Genomic DNA, 26,750 nt, shown 5'->3' with positions numbered 1-26,750 from the left:
ATAAAATTAAATTAAAAATCGTCCCAAAAATACCCTTATGGTTCTAAGTGACATCGTTAGACATACTGGATACTACCATGGAAGTTGTCAGTAAAGTAGAAAGCACTTGTTTCTACTTTCTGTAAAGTCACCTGAGATGCCACATGCATCCCCCAAGTGTGGTCAACACTCATACAGTGTAATCTTCCCCATTGCATGCAACATGCATTGTGTGCCTTACGGATTTTTTAGTTTGAGGGGGCTGACTCCACAAAAAAGTTCGCATCATGTATGGGGGGGGGGGGGGGGTACAATAGTGGAAACTACTGAAGAGCAATATCTGCCAGGAAAATGTCCTAGCTTCATGTTGTGCAAGATGCTCAGCTTTAACACATTGTAGGTCAGTCCTAGGGTAGCAAATAGGGTGACAGGCACCCAGCAATTCCTCCTTTAGACTTGTTACTGGAATGTTGTTACTACGAATACCTTTCTTTCTGCTGCAGCTCTTCGCGTAGAGTGGCAAATTTTGTCCATTTGAAATTTACCATGATATCACTGCGGTTAGAAATAGTGATGGTCCTGAAAAGAGCATTAAAGGATGTAAATTTAAGTACTTGTTTTTCCCCAGTAACTTTTAAGGCGGCTCTAACTGGGTTCGTGCTGAGGTAACCACTTGAAATTCAAGGACTATTCAAGGAGTAAACAAGGACCCAAAAATGAATTTGCAAGGAGTATGTTCAGCTAAATATGCCAAGGTTTTACACTGTGGTTGCACATGGCCGACTTTCAGATTTTCCAATCTTTCTGACTAGATCTATTTCAGAACCATGCACGTAATGATCAAAGCAAGTTTTCAAGGAGTTTCGCTAAAATCATAAAATTCAAGAGCTTTACAAGTGCCCTTGAAAACGTGAATTAAATTCAAGGAGTTTCCAAGGAGTTTAAGGAGTTGCACGAACCCTGTCTTAATATATCGCTTTTAATAACAGCAACATAAAAATTTCAATCAAAATTACATGACTGGAGTAAGCAGTACTACCAACAGTCATTATAATTACCTTTGTGATGCACTGGTTATGAAAGTATTTTCCATCTTCAGGGCATTTTTGTCCAACCTGATGTTATAGTCAATAGCAGCACCGTACAATGCAATGTATATATCTTCACCTAAGAAAGAGGTTACAGGTTTAAGACAATCATAAAATACCAAAGGTAAATATCAGAGTTACACTCTTGCCTTCAAACAATTGTTTTATGTCAAGGCATTTGGGTCAATACAATATAATGTATAGAAACTGACCCAAATGCAATGATCCTTTGAAGTCATTGATATAGTGTTACTCTGATATTTGCTATTGCTTGTTTTCTTCTCTTTTTTCTGATGTTAAACTTTCAGAACATCCTCCTGTCAATAGGCCCTTTGCAGTTAACATTCACGTGTCTGTACTGGTGAGCAAAATTTTTTATTTTATTTTAAATTGGTAATTCTTTTTACCTACTTGTAAAGAACTGAATGAAACGATGTGTAACCAATGTGTCACGAAATGCAGTTTTATTACGATCTCTCGAAACAGGTTGTAGAAAGTTTGTTTATTTGCTCACCAGTATATTTCACCCGTGGGAATCAAGATGTTCATTCATTTGCTCTCAGTGAATTAATCAGCACATGATTACATGATTAAGGGCCTATTGGTAGAAAAAAATGGGAGAAAAGCACATGGAAAAAAGAAATCCCATTTCTGGGGCTATTATTGCAAGTGGTCAGTATTTATGACCTCAAGTAGTTACCAGTGTCATAATGCAGGATCATATAGTTATATTTATAGTTATATATTATAGTTATATTATATAACCCTTATATTATATTATATTATATTATATTATAGTTATATTATATTATTATATTATAGTTATATTATAGTTATAGTTATATAGTTATATTATAGTTATATTTTATAATTATAGTGTCATGATGCAGGATCATGTTGCTGGCGTGGTCCCCTCCCTGTCTTCCGCGGATTAAAGTCTACATGGTAATTATTGCAAGCATACCGTATTTTATAATTATAGTTACCAGTGTCATAATGCAGGATCATGTTGCTGGTGTGGTCCCCTGTCTTCCGTGGATTAAAGTCTACATGCACTTGTAGACTATCTCCAATAGCTAGACGTCCACTATCTGGTGTCACACTGAATGGCTCCTCTAATGACAGCTGGAATCTGGCTTCTTTGTTGCCGATATTTCTGACAAGTAAGGTCTTGGTAGTAGGATTCTCGTAAGAAAAAACAACATCCCAAAATCATTATGATACCAAATGTTTATGAGAAATATTATCAAGGGTGGAGTAGCAGTAGAACACTCCCCTCTCATCTCTGGGGAATTAGGTTTGATTCCCAGACTCAGCATCACAGTGAGTAGAGTATGCAAAGTCTCTTTATTGATTCAAGGTTTTTTTTTTCAGGATCTCTGGTTTTCCTCCCTCCATAAATTCCAATTCGACCTGTAAATTATATTAGCAGCACCTTGATTTTGATCAGTCCTGAGGTTGTTTCAGGGTGTTGATGACATTTGAAAGTTTTTTTTAAATTAGGGTATATTTCTTAGCATAATAGACCTCTTTGTATGCATGCACGTTTTCATTTTCATGCATGCAAGCCTGAATTTGGCATGCCAATATATGTGCATATCTTTTTAAACATGACACATACATTTCAAATTAAATGCCTGTTGTTAATGCATACATGCAAATTTTCACTTCCCTCAACGAAGCAATCTATTTGAAAAGCATACACATGCATGCCCTTGGGTACATGACTGTTTGATGTATGCTGTTTGATGCCTTAATTTGAAATGCAAATATATATGTGTATACCTTTTTTTATATGTCACATACATTTCAAATGTATGCATACAAATACATTCAAGCAAGCCATTTAGAATAAAATAGAAGAGAATAGAATAGAATAGAATAGAATAGAATAGAATAGAATAGAATAGAATAGAATAGAATAGAATAGAATAGAATAGAATAGAATAGAATAGAATAGAATAGAATAGAACTTTATTTGTGCCCTCTGATTTGCAAATTAATTATTAAATATTTTGAAGATTACAATAAAAATTTGACGAACCATTTGCTACCTAAAAATAGCAATGCTAATCGAGTTAGGTAGCAAATTGGTCATTTGGTACTGTTTGATAATTGTTACAAGAATAAGTATAGAAATAGGAAAATCCAAAAACAAATGTAATTAGATTGGAGTAAAATAATAAAATAATAATAACAAAGAAAGAGAAAACCATAAAAAAAACCATAAACCATTTGAAAGCCATTCATATGGACTTCTAGTCTATTCAGAACATGACTGTTTAATTCATACTACAATACAAATAACAGCTGCAATACATGCATGATTGCAGAGTTTGCAAAACATTGCAATACCTTGACAGGTGCTGTACCAAAGTTTATTTCATCTGGGAAATCAAGAATGGCTCTTGCACCAATAGCTTTTACTGGGACAAGGAACTTTTCTCTTTCTGTGATGCAGATCAGTTCATGAGTATAGTCCTGGTGGAAGTAAAAACAAAAAAATTACAATGTACTTCATTATACTATAATTGCAAAAAGTAAAGAAATTCTTCAAAAAAATAAGAACAATTTCATTTTTTTCTCAAACTTGTTACTGGTAGCTGGTAGCAAAAGTTTGACCGCATTAACATACATCTTTTTATGCACAGGTTATTGTATGTTAGATGGACAACTTTTGATGTGAAGCTGGCTGGTTTGACCAAATAAGGCATGTAAAAGCTTGTTTGTAAGCAAAGACCCTGTTCATAAAAGTATGCGATTGCATTAAAGGTGCTCATACGTTTGCAGGAGTTTTACAAAAAATGGGGATTGGATAGTGTCGTAGAGTATGTAACCTGAACCTTTCAAAAACAATATATCACAAATATTTATAGCAGATAAGGTTTTGCAAGCACAACAAGGGAGGAAAACGGAGTTAACAATAACAGACAGACAGGCAAACAGGAAGGGAAGCACAGCAAGGACAAATTTAAGTGAGAAATTTAAAGACTGAGAAGGACAGACAGACAGACATACAGTCTGACAGACAGACATACAGTCCGACAGACAGTCTGACAGACATACAGTCCGACAGACAGACAGTCTGACAGACAGACAGACAGTCTGACAGACAGACATACAGTCTGACAGACAGACATACAGTCCGACAGACAGACAGTCAGACAGACAGACAGTCTGACAAACAGACAGGCAGTCTGACAGACAGACAGACAGTCTGACAGACAGACAGACAAGTAAATGGCCATACCTTTTTTTCATCTGGAGTGAACTGAATGATAAATGTAGTGTCCATACCAGGAGCCACCTTATGCCCTACATCTAGTGGACTAATTATCTTAAAGTATGGTGAATCTGTCTGGGTAACTTTGACCAGCCGAGCAATCTACAATCCAAACATTTAACTATTCAATCAAATTGCAAAATGATTTTTAAAAGAATATAATATAGAGGTGATACATCTGTGGAAAAAAGATATTGCTTGTTCAGGGGCTGTGGAGCACCCTGAAAAGTAGGGGGCTAAGATTGGAAAATATAAGAGACTGGTACCCCCAAGCCACTCCTGTTGTTTTCCAAAAATCTCTCCGAAAATTAATTTTGCAATCTCATAGGTTGCATGTGAGTGATCCCAAAATCACAAATAAGTAAAGTGTCACAAAAATGTCATGACATGATATAAAAGATAATAGCAAATACTTAAAATACAATAACAGTGTGGGCAAGCTAACTGTATTTAATAGCTACAAAGTTAGTGGTAATAATAGTTGTGTAATGATGATTTTGGCTATGTCAAAGACTGGACTATTCTATTTTATATTTTATATTAATTTTTCCGAATTTATTTCTAAGGGTCTTTCACCCGGAATAACGTCGTTCCCAAGCACTATAACTTGGGAACCAAACATCTATTTCACCCCGGCCTGCTCTCAGTCTGACCTCTAGCTCAGCTGGTAGAGCATCGGTAGTAGAATTCCGAAGGTCATAGGCTCGATTCCCAGCGAGGTCGGAAATTAATTTTTCCGTAATTTATTTCCAAGGGTCTTTCACCGAGAAAAACCTTGTTCCCAAGCACTATGACTTATCTATATTTCTATATCTTGTATTTCATAAGTGCTACGCGGTCCACATATTCTCATATTTTATATTCTGATTACCTTATCATTATTCCTGAGCTGAAGAGGAACTTCCTGGATCTCAAAAGGTTCAAAATTCTGGAAAGTGATGTCTGATGGGAAAGGCTGGAACATAGGCTCCTCCACATCCATTGAAGTGAACTAGATGACAAATCAAACGATAATTATTAATACATTACAAGACAATAGCGAGACAGAGCCCATTTTTATGTTTCTGCAAAACATACTTTCTTCATTTTGGTTTCTGGCTTCTTTCATCATATCTATATAACGGTCTGAGTTTAATTGATGGAAGCCTAAATTTTGCATCAGAACATTCCTGAGTTAGCTGGAATATGGAATTATTTGTATAGAACTATTTAGCTGCAAGATATTACAATAATGTGTGTAATAATGTGATCAATGAAAATTTCAATTTTGATAGAATTGTGGGCAAAACTTTTTTGAAGCTAAAAACTACTGGCAAACCCATTTTACATCAGAACATTCCTGAGTTAGCTGGAATATGGAATTATTTAGTTGCAAGATATTACAATAATGTGTGGAATAATGCAATCAACGAAAATTTCAATTTTGATAGAATTGTGGGCAAAACTTTTTTGAAGCTAAAAACTACTGGCAAACTCATTTTACATCAGAACATTCCTGAGTTAGCTGGAATATGGAATTATTTAGTTGCAAGATATTACAATAATGTGTGGAATAATGCGATCAATGAAAATTTCAATTTTGATAGAATTTTGGGCAAAACTTTTTTGAAGCTAAAAACTACTGGCAAACTCATTTTACACCAGAACATTCCTGAGTTAGCTGGAATATGGAATTATTTAGCTGCAAGATATTACAATAATGTGTGGAATAATGCGATCAACGAAAACTTCAATTTTGATAGAATTTTGGGCAAAAATTATTTGAAGCTAAAAACTACTAAAAAACTCATTTTACCAAATATCTTACCTTTTGTAAAGTCTGCTCTGACATGTCAAGAAGCTCAATAATCTGTGGTACTCTCATTTCATAAGTTAGTCTCAGTCTCTCCTGAGTTGTCAACTGCATTTCAGCCATATAAGCAGATGGAGCTTGCTATTGAATAACAATATAGCACAGATATTAATAATAGATATTAACATTATTAATAAATACATTAGCCATGGGGTTTATTGGCTGGCTATCCACCCCATTTGTTCCCTGCTAGCAGAGCCTATTTTCCTTTTGTTGAGAGAGAAAAATAGACTCTGCCAATGTAGAACGTTATTTCTGTCGCGCCTGCATAACGTAACTTAGCAATGCTGTAATGATTTTGACAGCTGCTCTCGTCAAACAACGTTTGGTGCCAGGGTGTGTTACATTTGCTCATGCACACTATATGTACCCGGTTAAAAACTGGTTTTAAAACTGGTTTTGTTTGTCCACGATCGTGGACAGCGGTGTATCAAAGGAAATGCTCTACATCGGCAGAGTCTCCTTCCTCCCTGCATGAAAGAAGGGAGAGAAAGAGAAGAGAGACTCTGCTAGCAGGGAACCCCCTTTGGAGTTTTAAACATAAGAATAAAGAGCAATGAAAAAATCTAAAGAGGAAGTTATATGCTGGCTTTGTTGCTGGTAACAGTCACCCCCATGTAATCATCCTGGGTCTGCCATAGGGTGAATCCCAAATTTATGGCCCATTTCAATGTACTTGCAAATATTATAAAAGCATTTTCCTGTTATGTGTAGAGATTTTGGCTTTACTGAGACAAGCCAGCAGTTGCAAACCGTTTGATTTTTAAGCAAACGATTCTGTTCACAACATTCTGCCATTGCACTAAAAATGGTCATACGGTAATGATTTGTGTACAATGTTGCATTTAAGTTATAAGCAATTACTCTAATAAGTGCAAGTGATAACATGTGCAAGGAAAAGTTTTAACTGCGTTTTTTAAATGCTCCCCAAAAACGTTTTGTACTTTTATATATCATTTATGGCTCAAACCTTAAAAACCATACAAAAAGCAATAGCTTAGTTTACATGTCTCACATGAAAGTAGCCAATCAATAACGAAGTAAACAGGCAATTAGAAACCCAAATACTATAATTTGGGCTCTAATTAGTTATAAATAATCCTTGGCTATTGGATCCGTGGCCACTAACTTTAGAAATGTTGGCTGACAGGAAGGTAATAAGTGATCAATCTATAAAATACTGATCAATGCAAGTTCTAATAACGTAAGCTCTTAGCTTGTATGAACCATTTAAGTTCTTTAAAAACGATTTTTCTCCACCGATCGCTATATACTGAATCCTATCCTTCACTTACCTTATCATCTTCGATGCTAGTTTTGACAAGTTTTGGGTTTCGAGGATGAGTAACTTTGCTTTTGAAAGAAGAAACCACAGCTGAGTTACCGTACGTCTTCCTGACAGTTGATTCAACCGCTCCTCGCAACTTTCCTGAAGAACGAGGCATCATGAAGCTTTTCTACAGTGCCTCGACTTTATATTTTCTTCGTTTTTGTATCGCTAAGGTTGCATTTTAGGCGCTATTTTGGCTCAAAAACTGTTACAGTTTGCAAAACAAATCCAGCGCCATTTTTAATTTTCACAAAGTTGTAGTTCCTCGTTACCATGGAAACTAGTGGACATGCGCAAGCGCATTCTATCATTACAAAGTCCGCTGAAAACCGCGTTTTTTCGATACTCTTTGGTTTTCTACAAACTGTTGAAATCAAGAGTTGTTTTTCTTATTTTGTTCAACATTATGCAAACGTACATTTTTCTAACATGAATGTCTTTTGCTCATCAATGTCCCGTGCAAAAATAAAGTCATCCTTATTCTATCCCTCGGCTCACTTCATTGCTCATTGCAAAACTGCGGTCTCTTTTTCCAAGGGTTGAAATCGGGTCAAAATAACCCAAATCTTCATTGTCACCTGACATCTTGCAGGGAGCGCAAAACCACACAGTTAGCTTATTTGACGAAGGGGTACAGAATAAGCTAGCGAGAAGGGCGGATGGGGAATTTATCCTCTCACGTTTTGCTAATATTCACTAAATTTTCAAGTCTCAGCCCCCCTCCCTATCACGCACACATTCAGATACCAGTCTACTATATTTTCGAATTTAATTAATTCATTAAACCTTTTTTTGCGGACACACAACACGCACTTTTGATTCCAAACGTTTCTCCGTGGTCCGTCAGTAAAAAGCCGGAAACGCCAAATTTAGTGTGACGCAAAAAAGTAATTAGAAAAATTCCCATTACCCCCCAAAAAAATTTCAAGAATACAATATCAAGATGTTTCACTTTAAGAAAATTAAATGCAATTAAATTGAACTAGTGACCGGAAATATCCGCTAGCCAAAAGGAATTTGAGCTATTTGTATTCTATTGTATATTATACTACATTTTATGAAATACTGAAACTGAAACTGAGCACGTCTTCTCACTCAAATCCGTGAACCTGTTTAAAAACTCTTGATAACGCTTTATATATTTATATTCTGTGGCGGATTTAGGTGGGTTTCATTGGGTGCAAAGGAACCCCCCCCCCTTCCTCCCGGCTGGTACTTTGGATTTTTTTATATATTTTAAATAAATAAATAAAAGTATGGTACTAACTCATGAGATTTAATATGAAATGGGACTGATGGATAGGTTATCCTTATAAGGAGCGCCCCTAGGCATGTGATGTGCCTCATGGGAAAAATGATGATGCAAGAGAACGTTATTATTATTATACCGAGATTTGCAAAAATGACCCCCCCCCCTCCCCCCTCTTAAAGTCCTGGATCCGCCACAGATATTTTTCCGTGCGGTTAGACATGAACGCAACATATTGTGCAATATTGCTGCAGAATGATTGTAGCTCGTGTGACCATGCCCGCAACATTTCTTTTCTATTTGTATGAAGTAGAAGCTGTCTATTATTTGAACAGAATATTTGTTGAGATCTAAAAGAATGTTTGTTGCACTGAGATCTAGAATAATGTTTGTTGTATGCAGGGTAATATTGTATACGAGAAACATTTTTCTTCCAATGTATCTTATTATGAAATATATTTAATGCCAAGTTATTTATTTTCAAAGAAATGTAACGGCGTTCATTCCCTTTCTGTCCATCTTTCACCAGTTTACCCTTCCTCCAATTTACTCTGTTTTACTTATTTTCCTTCTCGTTCTCATTTTCTCTTCTCCTTCTCCTGTTCTTTCTTTCAACTCATGTTTTCTTTTTCTTCTCGTTTTCTTCCCGTTCATATACTCCTCTGTCAATTTATACTTTTTTGTTATGATTCTTCCAATCACGTCTTCTGTTTCCAGTCTCTCTCGTTGCATATGCTTTAATCCTAATCTTCCCCTCTTTTTGAAGTTCCAAGATCTTCTCGACCATTGACTTGAGAAGAATATGCTCACCATCTAAAAATCATGGATATCTGTTCCGGGGGGGGGGGGGGGGGGGGAGGGTACTCCCCTATATTCCTTATACGCGTAAGTGCCTCCAAACAGGGTATGGTTTTCAGTGATTCTACTCTGGAACAGGGTATATAAAATCGCGCTCGCTCTGGGACAGGGTATATGAAATCACGCCCTCTCCTCTCTGAAACAGGGTATTCATTTTCGCAATACCGGAACAGGGTATGATTTTCAGCGATCTTGCTCTGGAACAGGGTATGAATTTCAGCGATTTTTCTCCGACATCCCTACCCTAAACGGGCAAGAGTACCCCCAACCCCCCTCCCCCCCAATCCCCATCCTCCCCGGGATATCTGTCAAATTTGAATCGATAAACTTGGAAAACTGAATATTTCTTTTTTTCAATAGATGAGTTTTATTGACTGAAACTAGCGCGAACTAATATGCATATACATGAAATAGATATCTGGTGAATAAGTATCTCGATAAGAGAAGAGTAAGGCTCAATAATATACCATTTTCAATTAGTCTTCATCAGATCACCAGGATGTCGACTATACGACTGAATCAATCGCCATAATCCCCTAACATCATTCACGTAACAATTTAACACCATTTTAAATTCAGTGTGAAAATAATGGGATAATTCAATATGGATTTTAATAGATCCTAACACGGTTATCGAATTTCCTGTACACAGGCGATAAGCAGAGAACTTAGAAGGAATAGAGTTGAGAAAAAAAGGTGTGTGCTCAATTAAGATTCTATAAAAATAGATCCAAAGTGGCCTATATCACGTAGTATTATCTGGCTTCCGATATGCAATAATTGAAAAAGGAAAATTTAGCAATTCCTATTTTTAAGTTTCTCCGTTAGTCGGAAAAGAACATGACAGAAATGATCCTGTTTGGAATATGGGGATTGTGATTCGTATATGATTTTTTTCTTGTTCAAGTTTTCATTTGCTTTTTTCTTTGTTTAGTTTTCCTTTCTTCAACTTTTTTTTTTTTTCCTATTCTCTCTTTCCCTATTGTTTTATTTTTTTCCCTTCTTTTTCTTTTTTCATTCTTTTTTTAACTAATTTCCTTAATTTTTCCCTTTTACTTTCTTTTCCTTTTTTCATCATTTCTTGTATGGGATTTTCGCATCAATCTTTTCATCTTCCGCGCGAAAGATCCAGAAATGCGATAGAAGATAGCCGCGCCTTTGCATCGAAGCGAGACGAACGGTGAGCTTGCAATGATAGAGACATGCGAATAATTGTCTAAGCTGCTAAAAAAGGTCTCTATCATTGCAATCTCACCGTTCGTCTCGCTTCGATGCAAAGGCACGGCTATCTTCCAAGATGGCGCAGGGAACCGTGAAGGGGACTATTAGAATGATGAGTATCGCTGTTGCTTGGTGCCAACTTTGTAAGACAAAAACGTATAACATGGACAAGTAAAATTACTCTGGTAAAAAGTTTTACAAAAGCTTTTTGTCAAGCTAGCTTTTTAGAACGTATCAAACTACTGATTTTATACCCTAAAACGTACGAGTCTTTTTCACATAAGAATTATATCAGACGATACCACTGCATTACTTTGTAAGTACTCCTCTCGCATGCTTTCAATCAAGAACCTGAAGACCAGCTGAAAAGGAAGACAATTAGTATAAAATCTTGGGGTATAGCTATTAAAAAAGCTACAATGAAAGCGCGTGGAAACGTGGAAGCCCCTGTGAGTGCATGTGTGTATAGGAGGAAGGGAGTGCGGGTGGGATAGAGGGAAAGAGGAAGGAAATCAAACCAAGGGGAAAGAAAGGGAGCGAGGGATTTCCAAGTAAAATAAATAACAAAATCAGCTAAAACCGTAGAAATTCTTGAAACATTTTTTCTAGTCAAGTCTCATTCTCATGTAATAGGTTGCTATCAATAGACGTCACTTCCGATAACAGCTCTTTTTTGATGGCTTGTAGAATCCTGGAGGTTGTTTTGATCTCTTGTTTTCTGGTTTGATGTCGTGAAAATAGTCAAACACAATAGTTTGAGGACTTATTTTGATGTTTTGATTTAACATCCGCTAGTTGCCCCCCAGTCAACCGCTTGTTTGCCCCCCAGTCAACTCCAAAAAGTCACGTGATTGATATTAAGCAATAAAGAAAATTACTTTGTTTAACGGCAGTTATCAAAGAAATAATATGTTTTGCTCAAGGGAATAAGATGTTATCTGAAATACGAAATAAGTGGATTGTCATTACTTTGGCCCGATTGTCCAGAGGAAAGAATGTAAAGAAATCTAAGATATGGTGAAAAATCCTATGGTGAAAAATAATGGACCAGTGGATTAGTGTACCGAGGAATAAGCCCTCATCACAAATATGCCTTCTTTAGATTTAATTCCAGGTTTGTATCGTCTAAGGGCACGGGCTACGTGTTGTTGCAGCGAAATGGCTTCCACGCTGGCTGGGAATTTCCCCCAAACGCGTTACTTGGATACGGGAACCATTTGAGAGTCAAGGCACGTTTCCCATCCAAACTGTGTAGCATGAAGAAAACCACTAAAGTTGCAAAAATAGCTTTGTCCTTTAATATCATTTTACAAGAGTTCGTACAAAAATAAAGACATATTTCAGTTCTTGCAAAAGTTACTATTAAGAGATATTACATTTTGAAGTTTTAGACAAGGTATAATATAACCAATGCTCCAAGACTTTATACATACAATGCGGTTTCAAACGCTAACCAAATTCATTTTGCTAAATTTTCGTACTGAATGACCTAAGGAGAGGAACCAAGTGCACTTGAATCCCTAAAAACCGAAGTTTTTATTTGTCTACACATTTGGTTTCTCGGCCCTAGGAGATATTTTTGAATTAGACAAAATTGAATCGCTAATGAATACAGATTTTATTTTCCAGCAAGCGCTTAACAAAATAGCGACTACTTAGCGACTAGATCACTTAGGCGCACTTCTAAGGCCGAGAAAAAATGACAAGCTTTAAATAAGCTTTTTTTTTTGGTCTACTCAAAACAGAAATTAATGCAACGAAGCATCGCAAAATAATATTAATATTAATAAATAAAATGATATAAAATTTGGATGCCTTTTGACACGAGAGCACTTGATCCAATCCTCATCGATCTCTAATGCAAAAGGCTAGTTATATACAAACCACTTTATCTATCAAATATCCACCGAAAAAAAATAATTATAGCTAGAACAAAAGCTATTGAGTTAATGTCAAGGTCGGATATAGTACGATAAGAAAGCTGCGCTTTAGAATTCAGTCAATTTAAGGAAATTCTCGTTTTTAGGTTCTTATTCTACAAACGAAATATTATCAAAGGAATTCAACCGTCAAAGTGGAGTAAACAGTACCGTAAAGCCAGATTTGAAGAGTCATTATGCTACTAGGTCTGCAAAGATAACCTGAAAATGTCATTTTAAAATAAAAACGATGTTGAAAAAATGCAATTAATTTTGATTCGTTTGGTTTTGAATACGCCTTTGGCGACATCAGATGTTGTCACTTTTTCGTTCGCATTTTATTTCTATTGTTTTCTGTTTTCTCTTCATCATACCGCAAACCAAACGTTTCGTAGTTAAGTCTTACATAAAACATTCGTTTATCGTAAATAAAGAACACGAAAATAATGATAAAACCACCATAAGGAAATACAATAAAAATACTATGAAATAATCAAAGATGACCGCTAGACAAAATACGAAGCTATACAGAAATACTTCCTGAAATTCTAGAGATTCATCTTTTCTCTGTAAATCAAAATAATCCCGAAATCCTTATCTTTTAATATATATTAGAAATCTTTAAATATATCAATCATATCTTGGAAAACCAATTAAAAAATAGTTAAGGTTAAGGAAACGATTTCTATGGAGACGAGAGACTTCGAGAAAAAAAAAGGATTCTTACTCAAAATCTTTTGTCCTACAAGAACTAAATATTTGTCGAAATTTGCCTTAAAACGATAGCTTAATTTTCAATTAAAGGGTTGCAATAGTTTGGATTAACTTCACTAAATGCTTAAAGTAGCCATCATCCCCATCATCATCTTCCTTATTAAACTACCAGAAGCAGCTTTCTAAACACATAAAAGCACGGTTCCGACTCATGGTACAAAATCTAACTATAAAACTTGGTCAATTATTTAATATTGTTTGCACAAAATGACGAGGAAAATTGCAAACTTTTCAAAACTCTTCACTTTTCGATTTTCCATGATTAATTTTACTACTTCTAAAAGAATGCATCTACCAATGTAGCAAAAATTGAAAGCTGTTGTTAATTTTTAAGGATAAACGTTTTAAGTAATCTCTTTAGTTTTTTTAATAAGCGTCTAAATAAAAGCTTAAAGTTTTTTCAATGTACAGTGGTTAATAAGCAAAAGATTATATTTAGACACGCTGTCATAGCAACTGTCATAATCTTGCCAAAGTACTTCAATAAATGAACTATTTATATCACTTCTTTACAAGTTAAGTCAAGGTCAATCCAGTATCGATTGAATAGCATAATTATAATGAAAAATAGAATACAAAAATTATCTTGGATCAGATATGGAAGCAGAGTATTTAAATGCACTTACCGGTAGTAAATACCATATAAATGCTCTCTGTATCAAATTAGATAAAGGGTAAAGGTCTTTTGTACCCATTAACATGACACTCAGCCTCATATATATGGCTGTCTTTATTAAAACGACTGTGTTCACTAGCTCCAAGTTTGAGCTGTCTTCTTGCAGGCTTGAAGTTCAGGTTAAACCTGCTTTGCTTGCAGTTTCTTGAGGAAAGGTCGTTAATCGATATTGATAAGGATCAATAAATGTTGACATTGATGCCATTCCTCTAGGCAATTTAATGAGCATATATATGCATCTAACATTCAAGAGGGCTTTAAGATCCACAAGTGCTAATCCTTTGGTATAGGGACATTTAGACTATTTGGAGTCCTCTGGATGAGATCCCTTGCTCTTCTCTTGGCAATGACTGCCTCCTGTCTTGCTCGCTCACCTGCAGCACCTGCTTCCAATGCTCGATCCCTAGCTGCAGCAGCCCTCGACAATGACATATGTGACTTCTGCACTGATATATCTCCAGCCTGAATGGCAGCCTCACAGGCAATCTGCAAGCGCTGCTTAAATCGAGTCACAAGGGACTTAATAGAGCTCTGCTTTTTGATACTAGACACAAACACATCATTGGAAAACTCTCCCTCCAATTTTGTATTGTCAGGGTAACTAGCAATGCCCAGTCCATGCCGCATGTTTTCACTCCATTGACCAATATATTTGAAGCCATCAGAAGTTTCTAGTAATCCATATCCATGACGTTTATCGTTTTTCCATTCCCCTTTATACAGCTCTCGTACAAGCTTTACTGGTGCTGGCTTCTGGGGTTCCTCTAAAGTGGCCTCACCATCCACACCTATCTGAATAGATCCACTACTATTCATTGATTCAGACTGACTAGCATTATCACTTTCACTACCAGATTTAGGTGACGGCAGATCAGGGTTATCACTTTTGTTTTTCTTGTCGCCTTTGGATTTTTTATCCTTTAGTGGCAAAATGCCATTAGCAGCTTCGGCACTGTTGTTCGACTGTCTGGAACAAGAACGTGTAATGTTTGTATAGTAATCTTTTGGTTCACGTCTAATACTGCGGATTCCATAACCAGATCTCATTCCTGTTTTCCATTGTCCATAATAATATCCTATGGAAAAAAATAAATTATATTAATGATTCATTCATTCATTTTAATCGATTTATTCATATTTCCATTCATTCGTTTACTTTATTCAATCATTTCAAATATTCAATCATGTTATTCATTCATTCATTTCATTCATTTCTTTCTTCATTTATTCATCCATCCATCCATCCATCCATCCATCCATCTGTTCATTCATTCATTCCAATCATTAATTTCCGCTGCATTCATCTCATTCACCTTACTCAGTTATTTCCTTAATTCATCTCATTCGGTCATTTCTTTTATTTATCTTTTCCATTCCTTCATTTCTCTGGTCATAAGTTCATCAGTCCGATTTAACAGCCAGTCATCATCTCTGGCCATTGAGAAGCCATTTTATTTAGCCCAAACCCTGTCATGAAGCAAAAACCACTAAAAAAATGTTTTCAACAATTTAACCTCCATCTAAAACAATTATTGTTTGAGATGGACGTTAAATCATTGAAAACAGTTTTAATGGTTTTTGTTGCCAGTTGAACCCAGAAACATGCAATAACTTAATAACTCTATAATGGGAGGCATTTTCTCTAGCTAGTTCTCCAGCTACTTAAAGTATACATAAACAGGCATTTTGGAATGTTTTCATTTGTACTTGTACTAAATACAATGATGAATATTGAGTAAAGACATGCACTTATGGTGCAGTATTCATTGCTTTAGAACAAGTGATGTGTAACCACACTTGTATTAGGATGACAGTTCTGTCTGAAATTTCCACAGCTGTACAACAGACACAAGTTCCCCAGGGTATTTTTTAAATTTCGAGATGTGGAATTGAAAAAGTAGGCATTAAAGCCATGATGACGTATAACCTCTATAGCTGGATGAACAATGACAGAATTTGTTTTGGAGGGCTATAATTTAAGCTTTCAACTAGAAAAATAACAGAAAAAACAACGAAGTGAAGTGAAAAAAGGTATTGTTTAAATGGCAATTTCTATAAACATTATAAGTCCACCAGTACAACTGGATTTTGGCTTCAGCCAGAAATCATAATAAACAATGTTGAAGTTTTGAGAGATGGGGCTAAAAGCACCAAAATCATGTCACGTTTGCAATTTAAGTGCTGTTATTAAAAAAAAAATTAATAGAAGGTCTTTTCAACATGGCGAAGTGTAGTAAATATCCAAGCATAGCCGGCCTAGATTGGAGAAAATGTTAAACCCTGCTATAGTAATAGATCATACTAGCTCTCTTTAGACCCTTTCAACTTCTTAAAGATTCCTAGGAAATTGCCATGCCCCTTTATGGGAGAGAAAGCTATTTCTGAAACTACATGATCAAAAGCAGACATCAATGCATGTGCACACGCAGTAGTCACACTTGAAAATGGGTTCCTTGACTTATAGACTAGATAAGACTCATTTTGCATGAGGTTTAGCCTTCCTTAAGCTAGCAAATATTATTTGTGAAAGTCAACTGCAATGTAAGGAATGTAAAACTTGAAAAACGATGCTTTTAAAACCTGTTAATTAATAAGAATGGTGACAAAATTGACTAGCCACATGCAAGTGATTGGTAAGAGCCATGTGAATCAATTCATGCTGTTATTTTTATTACTGTGCTTGATATATACTCTTACAGCAAGCCACTAATAAAAACATAATGGACAGCTGATCATGATATCAGTGTTTATATTTCAAAATACAAACTATATGAGCAAGAAGTACACTAGCTAGAATCTTTGAGTGAGTAATAAAACATGACTTCAAAACTTTACCTATACCCTGAAACAACCTCTAGGCTGATCAAGTCAGACATGGCTAACTCACAGATCAAACTCTGAAACAACCTCTGGGGTGATCTAAGTCAGGGCATGGCTATCTCAGATCGAAGCCTGAAACATGATAAAAGCTTGATACACAGCACTCATTTTTCCTTAGCTGATTTACATGGTAGAATTCTTCGTCGTGACTGTCGCACGCAACATGTACATGCTGATGAAAAGAATTGCTTCGGGTAAATCGACCGCACAACTTGCTTACAACTACTAGTGGTAGCTAAACTTGATGTAAGCATGTTGTATGCGACAGTTCTGAGGAAAAATTATATGGTGTACAGAACAGACCTGTCATTGGATAAAACTTGCTTGTGTATACTATTTCTATAATTGCATCCTCTAATATCAACTGCAACAACAACGATTAAGACATGTCTTCAACCGGCAGACATCTTCGAAAAGCCTTCAAGAAGGGTTGTTTATGTATAATATGACCTACATTGTATATTTTCTAAGACCTTAAGCAATAATATTTGTATTTAGCTAGGACTGTATTGTTAAACCCTAAGATTATTACGAGTTTGGATTTATGAAACAATGTACTAGTGCATGCCTTGAAGACAAAGACATTTGATCCAAAACAGAGAGATTGAGAGAGAACATATACAAATATGTACCTGATGTGTATATATAATCTAAAAAAACCCTTTTTTTTTGAAATCATATGGTGAGAGTACATACTTCAACAGAGAATCATTCAAATATAAAAATTTCAGTAACAAAGAAATGTCTAACTTTGGTGTGAAATATTGACCGAAAGATGGAATTTGTACATGGAATACATAAAAACTCTTAATTGCCCCTCTATTGCTTCATTGATAATATGCTTAGATAAATGGAAGGCATTCTAAACACTGGAAAAATTAAGTCCAAAATTGTGGAGGAAAAGAAAATTGGAACACCCGAGAGAGTTGAGCTCTTACAAACAATCGAAACAGCTTATAAGTATAGACCATTTTTTTGAATATTCAAGCAGATTCCAAAGTAGATAAATGGAAGGCATTCTAAACACTGGAAAAATTAAGTCCAAAATTGTGGAGGAAAAGAAAATTGGAACACCTGAGAGAGTTGAGCTCTTACAAACAATCGAAACAGCTTATAAGTATAGACCATTTTTTTGAATATTCAAGCAGATTCCAAAGTAGATAAATGGAAGGCATTCTAAACACTGGAAAAATTAAGTCCAAAATTGTGGAGGAAAAGAAAATTGGAACACCCGAGAGAGTTGAGCTCTTACAAACAATCGAAACAGCTTATAAGTATAGACCATTTTTTTGAATATTCAAGCAGATTCCAAAGTAGATAAATGGAAGGCATTCTAAACACTGGAAAAATTAAGTCCAAAATTGTGGAGGAAAAGAAAATTGGAACACCCGAGAGAGTTGAGCTCTTACAAACAATCGAAACAGCTTATAAGTATAGATCATTTTTTTGAATATTCAAGCAGATTCCAAAGTAAAGCTGATGCAAAATTACAGAGAACCTTTTAGACTTATAGGAATAATAATCTTCAGATATAAACATAATCTACACTGTTTTAATTTTAGAAGCATTTTAAAATTGTTTTCAGGGCTAAGCTAATAAAAGTGGAAATATAAATTAACATTAAAAGAGTCCAAAAGGATAAATTTTTGGTCTAACAAATTGGAGTACATTTATATAATGATAGGCAGACAGACCTGGTTAGAATAATAGAGGGCAATTGTTTATTCTTAGAGAAATAATTATGTTTCATTCCACATTCGAGCTCAATACATGAACTGATTTCGAGACCAAACAGTGATAAGGAGTAATAATAATAATAATAATAATATTTATTTATAAAGCGCAAATACAAATCTGTTCTAAGCGCTAGTAAGCAAACGACAAAGACAACGACAAAATAAAATTATTTACAAAGAATATGCTAATTTGAAGAGATAAGTTTTAAGTTCAGTTTTGAATGAGGCTAGACTTGATGCATTTCGGAGAGATATTGGAAGTGAGTTCCAGAGTTCAGGAGCAGCCACAGAGAAGGAGCGATGACCATAAGATTTAAGATTATAAGAATGTGCTGATAGAAGAACTTGTGATGCAGAACGAAGATTACGGTTCGGTTTATACACTGAAATGAGTTCCCGGATATAGATAGTATACCAAAGCCTTACCAATACATTCAGCATAACGAATAAATGATAGCTGAGTAAGGTTTCTGAAACATTTAAGAACAGCTTTTGTGTTTTTAAGGACATCTGTCTGTACAAATAATAATTAGCTTTGGCGAAGAGACCAAAATAGAATACAGAAGTGTTTCGCTAAGCCGACGGTAAAATAAAAAAACATCATTCGTAGTGTAGAAGGAAATGTCATCTCTAACTTGATACTTGTATTGTAATAATTATTTATTAAGCTTAATTAAGTTGAAAGTATACTCGCAAAACATAGGAAAACATGATAGTGCATCGAAAGATAACAGCTTTGAGAATATAAACAGCGTAAAGAAGCAAGACTTCTATCGACTTCCAATACAAAAACATAGTAAGCTCAATAAACTAAATAAATATGAGGTTATGAACGTGTCTCGTGCGAGTTTATAATACAAGCTTACATTTTCTGAGGCAGTCTGATTTGAGCTTCTTCAAATAACTTAATTTTTTACCCGATCCTTTTGATGAATCTCGTTATATGTAGCAACTTTGAAAACATGTTCGAGAAATCAATAGCTTAATAAATATAAAACTTATTATCGTAAGCGAAAATTAAGCCATATTGATGTCAAAAATTTGACAAGTTGAGAGTTAATTCATTTCAAGTGAAATGAACATAGTTGCTTTAAGCTGATTGATTTTAACCACTTCAAAAACACACGAAATTCTAGCTCAAAGTTCACTGAATATATAACTACGAATCCTAGAGATCGGACTCTCAAATATAACTCAACGAACCCGAATGGAGTAAAAAATAAGCAATGTTTATCTTCAAGTTTTCAAAATTAGCCGTCCTTAGTAGACAGGCTGTGAACATGTTAGATATGCTTTAACTCACGCTGCTTGCGTCCTTCTTCGTTGGCTTCGAAGGTAAATATCTGAGGAATCTGTAGCAAAGTCTTAGTACAGGAACTTATTTAATAAGCGAAAAGATAACTTTAACTCACCGCCATCGGCATAGATTTCGATTCCATATCCTTCTTGCAGTCCAGAGGTCCAACTCCCTTCGTATTTTGCACCACTTTCACATTTCTGAACTCCATATCTTACTTTAAAGCCTTCTTCCCACTCTCCTTGATAAGTCCACTTCCCTCGGATTTCTACGCCAAGTCCATGTCGGCGACCATTACACCATTCTCCTTCATATCTATGTCCATTCGGCCAAACATATACCCCACTAGCTTCGAAGCCATTGTGCCAACTACCTTCATACCTAGCTTGTCCTTTTGGCCCTGTACATATACCGTATCCATGGGCTTTGCCGTTTCTCCATTCGCCGCAGTACGTTCCTCCATCATCAAAATCAAATCTGCCACCGCTCATAGTTTGTTATACCAAGCATAGCTTTGTTATTGACTCTATTTCTATCTGGCTAAACTCCACAAACATCCATACGGAATGTTTTCAACGAAAGGGTTTATACAGGGTGTACGCATACTCTCTTCGACTAACCGCTAATCGTTTGCGTCATTGATTGTCTCCAATCTCACTCCGGCATTTGACCCTTTTTTACCGCGAATAAAATTGTAGTACAATGACGTGAAAAACTGCTAAGAATCAACTCCTAGTTTCCTGTATTTTAGATTTCATTAATGCTAAACGTGGGAGATTGCTAATGCTAAGAAAAATCAATTACATTGAAAATTTTTTTTGTGCGATACAACAGGATGAAGAAGGCATAATTTTCGATGACCATGGCCTTCAAAAGTTCCCTAATTTCTGTTCTTCGTACTACTTTCTCACATTAACCCAAGATTATTTTAATCGTTCCTAACGTACGAAGATTGTACCAGCGATAATATAAGAAGATCTTTATAGCATTTGTTCCATACAAGATTTTACTAAGACGCACAGATGGTCGAAACTAGTACTTTTCTCCCCCAGAGCCGATTTGCGTGACATTCAGATACATTTGTTGCCATTGTCTATGACGTTGTGCGGGTTTTCGAATAAAGATTACCCCTATGATATCATAATTACTTGACTTGAACGATAGCATGAGGATTGAGGACTCTGAGAAAAGCCTACCGGGAGAGACCTGAGAGATTTCTAATTGCACTATTAAGATCACTGTAATACAACGCCGAGATAATGAAAAAGAGTGTAATAGAGCGATCCACGCATTAACGATCATTCGAATCTCTAAGATAGCAAAAGCAGACGTTTTTTGCGAGCTTTAGATAGCATTATTTATTGTTTTATCTATTGATGTATTCGAGCCTTAGAAATTCCTTCTCTTAGCGTTAGCTATCATTCAGTACACATTTTGTCATTCATGGTTCTGGCCCGGTTAGAACATATTTTTTAAATCACTATAATATTGATGCATTGGTCATTTTATTGAATGTTTTTATTTGTGACAGTTCCTAATAATTTCAATGCGTCAAAATTGTAATAATCAAGCAAGAAAATCAAGATTTATTTAAACACACGGGTCGAGAAAAAAAATATTTGAGGAATGAAGTTCTACTAGAATATGATACAAAATTTAGCGAAAAAATAAAACAGAAGGAAAGAAAAACCGTAGTTTTTTTTACTAGTACCGAAAAACTAAAAGTAATAATAATCTATAAAACATAGGACTCGCAGGAACATTACTTTCAATTGAGTAGGCCATCCTAGTGTTTAATGCATACATAGAGAACCGTCTTTGTTTTTTTTTTTACTACATTTTCCTTGGCGTGGATTGTTATGCAGTAGATATGCAATCAACATGACGTACAGTCGCGTTTTAATCTAAAGTTGGTGGGTTTTTTAATGACAAAGGATATTGAACGCCTACGTTGAAGCTAAGTTCTTTTATTGTAGTTTAGGGTAATTGATAGAGAGATATTGTGTAGATAACATCGATTCTAGATGTTAGCTATGGATTTTTCTCGAACATCGATGTTATTGGGACCAAAATGCTTTGAATCTGGAAACGTTGGCAGATGTCACACGCGTAGTATAACGCGGCACTCAGAAGGGTTTTCACGTGATGGAAAACTACACTACACTACCCTAACTATCAACTGGCTTCACATTTTGGCGATCTGATTGGACAGCGTAAGTTAAAATTTAGAAACCCTTAATAAAGCAATGAAAAAGTTTAATCATGGTTTTTCTGTTTTTCTTGTTTCTTTTTGAAAAAGTAGAGCGATAGAATCTTAATCTATTCATTTTAAACCGAAACCCCTATAAATATTTTGCAAATTATGGAAAGGCGCAATAATTAGAGGCCAGAGAGGAGGGAGAGTGTTTTAGAGAGAGAAAAATATACGTTCTTGGTGAAGGGAATATGGATGAGTTTGATTCTGGTCTCTCAGAAACTTTAAAAAAAAAATTACCACTCTCTTCAGTAGACCGAGGCATTTTTTATTTTTATGTTTTACGCAAGTATATTCACAATAGACAACGTGATCCAAAGTTATACCACGTGAATAATGTTTACACCACGTGACTGAAATGCATTCAAGTTTTTATCACGTGGTGTGAAAAACTTGCCCACGTGGTACAACATTGGATCACGTGGTCTATTCGAACTGCAATTGCGATTAACATTACAGATGTTAAGAAGGCGATAAAAAATAAAAACATATATCCTCGGGTCTACTATCGCGGGCGAAACCCCGACGGCTGGAGACTGAGCCTAGGTCTACTGGGCAGAGTAGTAATCATAAACTGCGATTCTCGACTATAAATGTAGAAACTAAAGATGGACTGACAGATGTATTACAAGGAAGCAGGATATTTGATATAAAAAGAGGAAAGAAGAACGAAAAAAAAGGGATGCTGTGTGACACTAGTCTACCTGATCAAAGATCGTGAGCTGCTGTTCTTTGCGATTAAAACAGTTCACGCATAGTTAAAAAGCCGCGGCAAGCTACGGAATCATCCGTGACACTCGTTGATCCAACCACGGCATTTGAGATAATTGAAAGACTATTAAACACACCCTCACGGTCATGGAATCGGCGACTTCAGATGACCTAATGTTTGCGCGTGAAATCACATTTACCTTGCCAGCGCCAACACGGAATGGTAACTTTCCAAATTTCATAGAGCCCTGAAACAACCTCTGGGCTGATCTTAGTCAGGGCACGTCTCACTCGCAGAAATTTACCTTTTGTAAGGCTTAGTTTAGGGAGGAAATCTGAAAATCCAAAGAAACCCCTCGCGTCAAGGGAGAGACGTACAAACTCTTTCAAGCCAAAGAAGCTCTGCTCCAAAAATAAACATACCACGAAAGCTTAATTTGACTCCAGAATGTTTGAATTGTGGAACGACACATGCGAGAAATATACTAAAGTCTAATCATAATACGTCCACGGTTTCTAGTTGAGCTGGCTCATTTTTTACACGACTTGAAGTTGTGAAAGGATTGTATGGCACTGTTCTTCAGTTTATAAGGCTCGTAATTTATCTATTACGCATGTTCTTATTTGATATCCGAGCACATCCCACACGGCTTACCGCCTCATCTATCATAATACGCCCGTTTAACTTCTTTAAATCCCTTCAATATAATCTGATATTTTAAGAGCGTAATAGGTGGTACGTGACATAAATATCACAATTAACATCAAGAACAAGCATAAGCGTCGATGACGTTTTCTTTCAAAAATATTTTTTCACGAATTTTGACGCCCTGAGGGCAATTGCAAAATGCTTTCCATTTCCTCAGCTTTCAACTAGACTTAAACAGATACAATTCTGTATAGTATCTATTTATTCTGCTTGTATTTTTGGACTGTTTTTAGCTCGTCCGTAAAAATTGTTCACCAGTTCGTCAATGCTATTAGCGATGAACTTATATTTCTTGATAGGATTGTTGAAAGCTGTTGGGAAAACGTTGTCATATCTACCTCCAATCTGGACAGAGGGGAATTCAAATTTAAGCAACAGAGCCAGGGTTTTTGTGGCTTATTATTCTATACATTGATAATGGTAACAATAGATACCCACTCAGAATTGGATCCGCAGTGATGATGGATACGTAGTGATGATGGATGCGTAATGGATGGGTAGTGACGATGGATGCGCAGTGATGATGGATGCACAGTGATGATGGATGCGCAGTGATGATGGATGTGTAGTGATGATGGATGCTCAGTGATGATGGATGCGCAGTGATGATGGATGCGCAGTGATGATGGATGCGCAGTGATGATGGATGCGCAGTGATGATGCGCAGTGATGATGGATGTGTAGCGATGATGGATGTGTAGCGATGATGGATGCGCAGCGATGATGGATGCGTAGCGATGATGGATGTGTAGTGATGATGGATGTGTAGTGGTGATGGATGTGTAGTGGTGATGGATGTGTAGTGGTGATGGATGCGTAGCGATGATGGATGTGTAGCGATGATGGATGTGTAGCGATGATGGATGTGTAGCGATGATGGATGTGTAGAGATGATGGATGTGTAGCGATGATGGATGTGTAGCGATGATGGATGTGTAGCGATGATGGATGTGTAGTGATGATGGATGTGTAGTGATGATGGATGTGTAGTGATGATGGATGTGTAGTGATGATGGATGTGTAGTGGTGATGGATGTGTAGTGGTGATGAATGTGTAGCGATGATGGATGTGTAGTGATGATGGATGTGTAGCGATGATGGATGTGTAGTGATGATGGATGTGTAGTGGTGATGGATGTGTAGTGATGATGGATGAGTAGTGGTGATGGATGTGTAGTGGTGATGGATGGGTAGTGATGATGGATGCGTAGCGATGATGGATGCGTAGTGATGATGGATGGGTAGTGATGATGGATGGGTAGTGATGATGGATGTGTAGTGATGATGGATGCGTAGCGATGATGGATGCGTAGCGATGATGGATGTGTAGTGATGATGGATGTGTAGTGATGATGGATGTGTAGCGATGATGGATGTGTAGCGATGATGGATGCGTAGCGATGATGGATGTGTAGTGATGATGGATGTGTAGCGATGATGGATGTGTAGCGATGATGGATGCGTAGCGATGATGGATGTGTAGTGATGATGGATGTGTAGTGATGATGGATGTGTAGCGATGATGGATGCGTAGCGATGATGGATGTGTAGTGATGATGGATGTGTAGTGGTGATGGATGTGTAGTGATGAACAATTTTAAACATCATTACAGCTTTCTGCTGTAATCTGCATTCAGCTAATGGCACCCAACCAAGGTCTTTAAATATATCGTTTGTCCGTACACTGGTGTATGGTGCTCCAGTAATTATGCGCGCAGCACGATTTTGTAATTTCTGTAATTTTTCTGCTAATATTTCATCAAAACCATCCCAAACAAGACAGCAGTAGTTAAAATATGGTTCAACTATTGCCTTGCACAATTTGTTAAGGCAGTCTTTGTTTAGTAAGGGCTTAATTTTCTTAATGATGGATAAATTACATGAAATTTTCTTCTTGATATTTTCTATATGACGGCACCAAGTCAGATTATTATCTATCTGTACTCCAAGACATTTTGTTTCCTTGGTTTTTTTCAAGTTGAGGCCATTTATAGACAGAGTTACATCCTCCTCGCGGAAAGCAGATAATCTCTGTCTAGAGCCTATTAACATGAATTCTGACTTAATGACGTTTAAAGTTAGTTTGTTTGCACAAAGCCAAGATGATACATGATCTACATCTATGTCCATCTGCTTTTTTAGGCCAATTGCGTTACCATCAGAGGTAGACTCGTATCGTCAGCATACAATCTTGCTTTACTAACTGTTAAGCACTTCGGCAAATCATTGATGTACACAAGGAAGAGGATCGGACCTAGGATCGTACCTTGTGGAACACCATACGCTATTGATTTCATATCTGATAAAACACCATTAACAGAACACTGTTGGGATCTATCAGTCAAATACGACCTGAACCATTCTCTGGCACATGAATCAAAATGATGATGGATGCGCAGTGATGATGGATGTGTAGTGATGATGGATGCGCAGTGATGATGGGTGGGTAGTGATGATGGATGGGTAGTGATGATGGATGCGTAGTGATGATGGATGCGCAGTGATGATGGATGCGCAGTGATGATGGATGGGTAGTGGTGATGGATGCGCAGTGATGATGAATGCGCAGTGATGATGGATGCGCAGTGATGATGGATGTGCAGTGATGATGGATTTGTGTGATGATGGATGGGTAGTGATGATGGATGGGTAGTGATGATGGATGGGTAGCGATGATGGATGGGTAGTGATGATGGATGGGTAGTGATGATGGATGGGTAGTGATGATGGATGGGTAGTGATGATGGATGGGTAGTGATGATGGATGGGTAGTGATGATGGATGCATAGTTTAGCGTATTGTAATCACCTTAGCCTAAGTATCAGGCCTTCTGGGGCGCTTGGGGGGTGGGTGGGGGGGGCTTGGGCTTTCCGAGACTGACTCTTTTCCCTCCGCCTCTCTCCCTCCCCGGAGAGAGCCTGATACTCAGGCTAT

At 36.5% G+C, this 26,750-nt stretch overlaps 2 protein-coding genes across 2 annotated transcripts in view; both read right to left on the bottom strand.

The window, feature by feature from the left end:
* The window catches only part of LOC116302109 (axonemal central pair apparatus protein HYDIN), a 53,335-nt gene extending 45,566 nt beyond the window's left edge, over nt 1-7,769 (bottom strand). The window contains exons 1-8 of the mRNA XM_031711317.2: nt 7,498-7,769; nt 6,158-6,283; nt 5,222-5,341; nt 4,318-4,452; nt 3,423-3,548; nt 2,054-2,252; nt 1,038-1,146; nt 466-558 (exon numbers count right to left, since the gene is read on the bottom strand). Coding sequence (XP_031567177.2) covers nt 466-558; nt 1,038-1,146; nt 2,054-2,252; nt 3,423-3,548; nt 4,318-4,452; nt 5,222-5,341; nt 6,158-6,283; nt 7,498-7,650 — 1,061 coding nt within the window. The 5' untranslated portion in view covers nt 7,651-7,769. The remainder of the gene's footprint in view (nt 1-465; nt 559-1,037; nt 1,147-2,053; nt 2,253-3,422; nt 3,549-4,317; nt 4,453-5,221; nt 5,342-6,157; nt 6,284-7,497) is intronic.
* Nucleotides 7,770-12,135: 4,366 nt separating this feature from the next.
* LOC116302140 (junctophilin-3) lies at nt 12,136-20,745 on the bottom strand. The gene is made up of 2 exons (XM_031711361.2): nt 20,258-20,745; nt 12,136-15,305 (listed from the first exon to the last, which is right to left on the bottom strand). Exons 1-2 carry the CDS (start codon nt 20,631-20,633, stop codon nt 14,503-14,505), a joined length of 1,179 nt encoding a protein of 392 aa, XP_031567221.1. The 5' UTR covers nt 20,634-20,745; the 3' UTR covers nt 12,136-14,502.
* Nucleotides 20,746-26,750: the final 6,005 nt, after the last annotated feature.

The sequence above is a fragment of the Actinia tenebrosa genome, unplaced genomic scaffold (genome assembly GCF_029948245.1).
Source record: "Actinia tenebrosa isolate PJP-AT-01 unplaced genomic scaffold, QUT_ActTen_1.0 PGA_scaffold2__45_contigs__length_23673736, whole genome shotgun sequence".
NCBI classification, from domain to species: domain Eukaryota; kingdom Metazoa; phylum Cnidaria; class Anthozoa; order Actiniaria; family Actiniidae; genus Actinia; species Actinia tenebrosa.
This window is presented reverse-complemented; position numbering and strand designations above follow the sequence as displayed.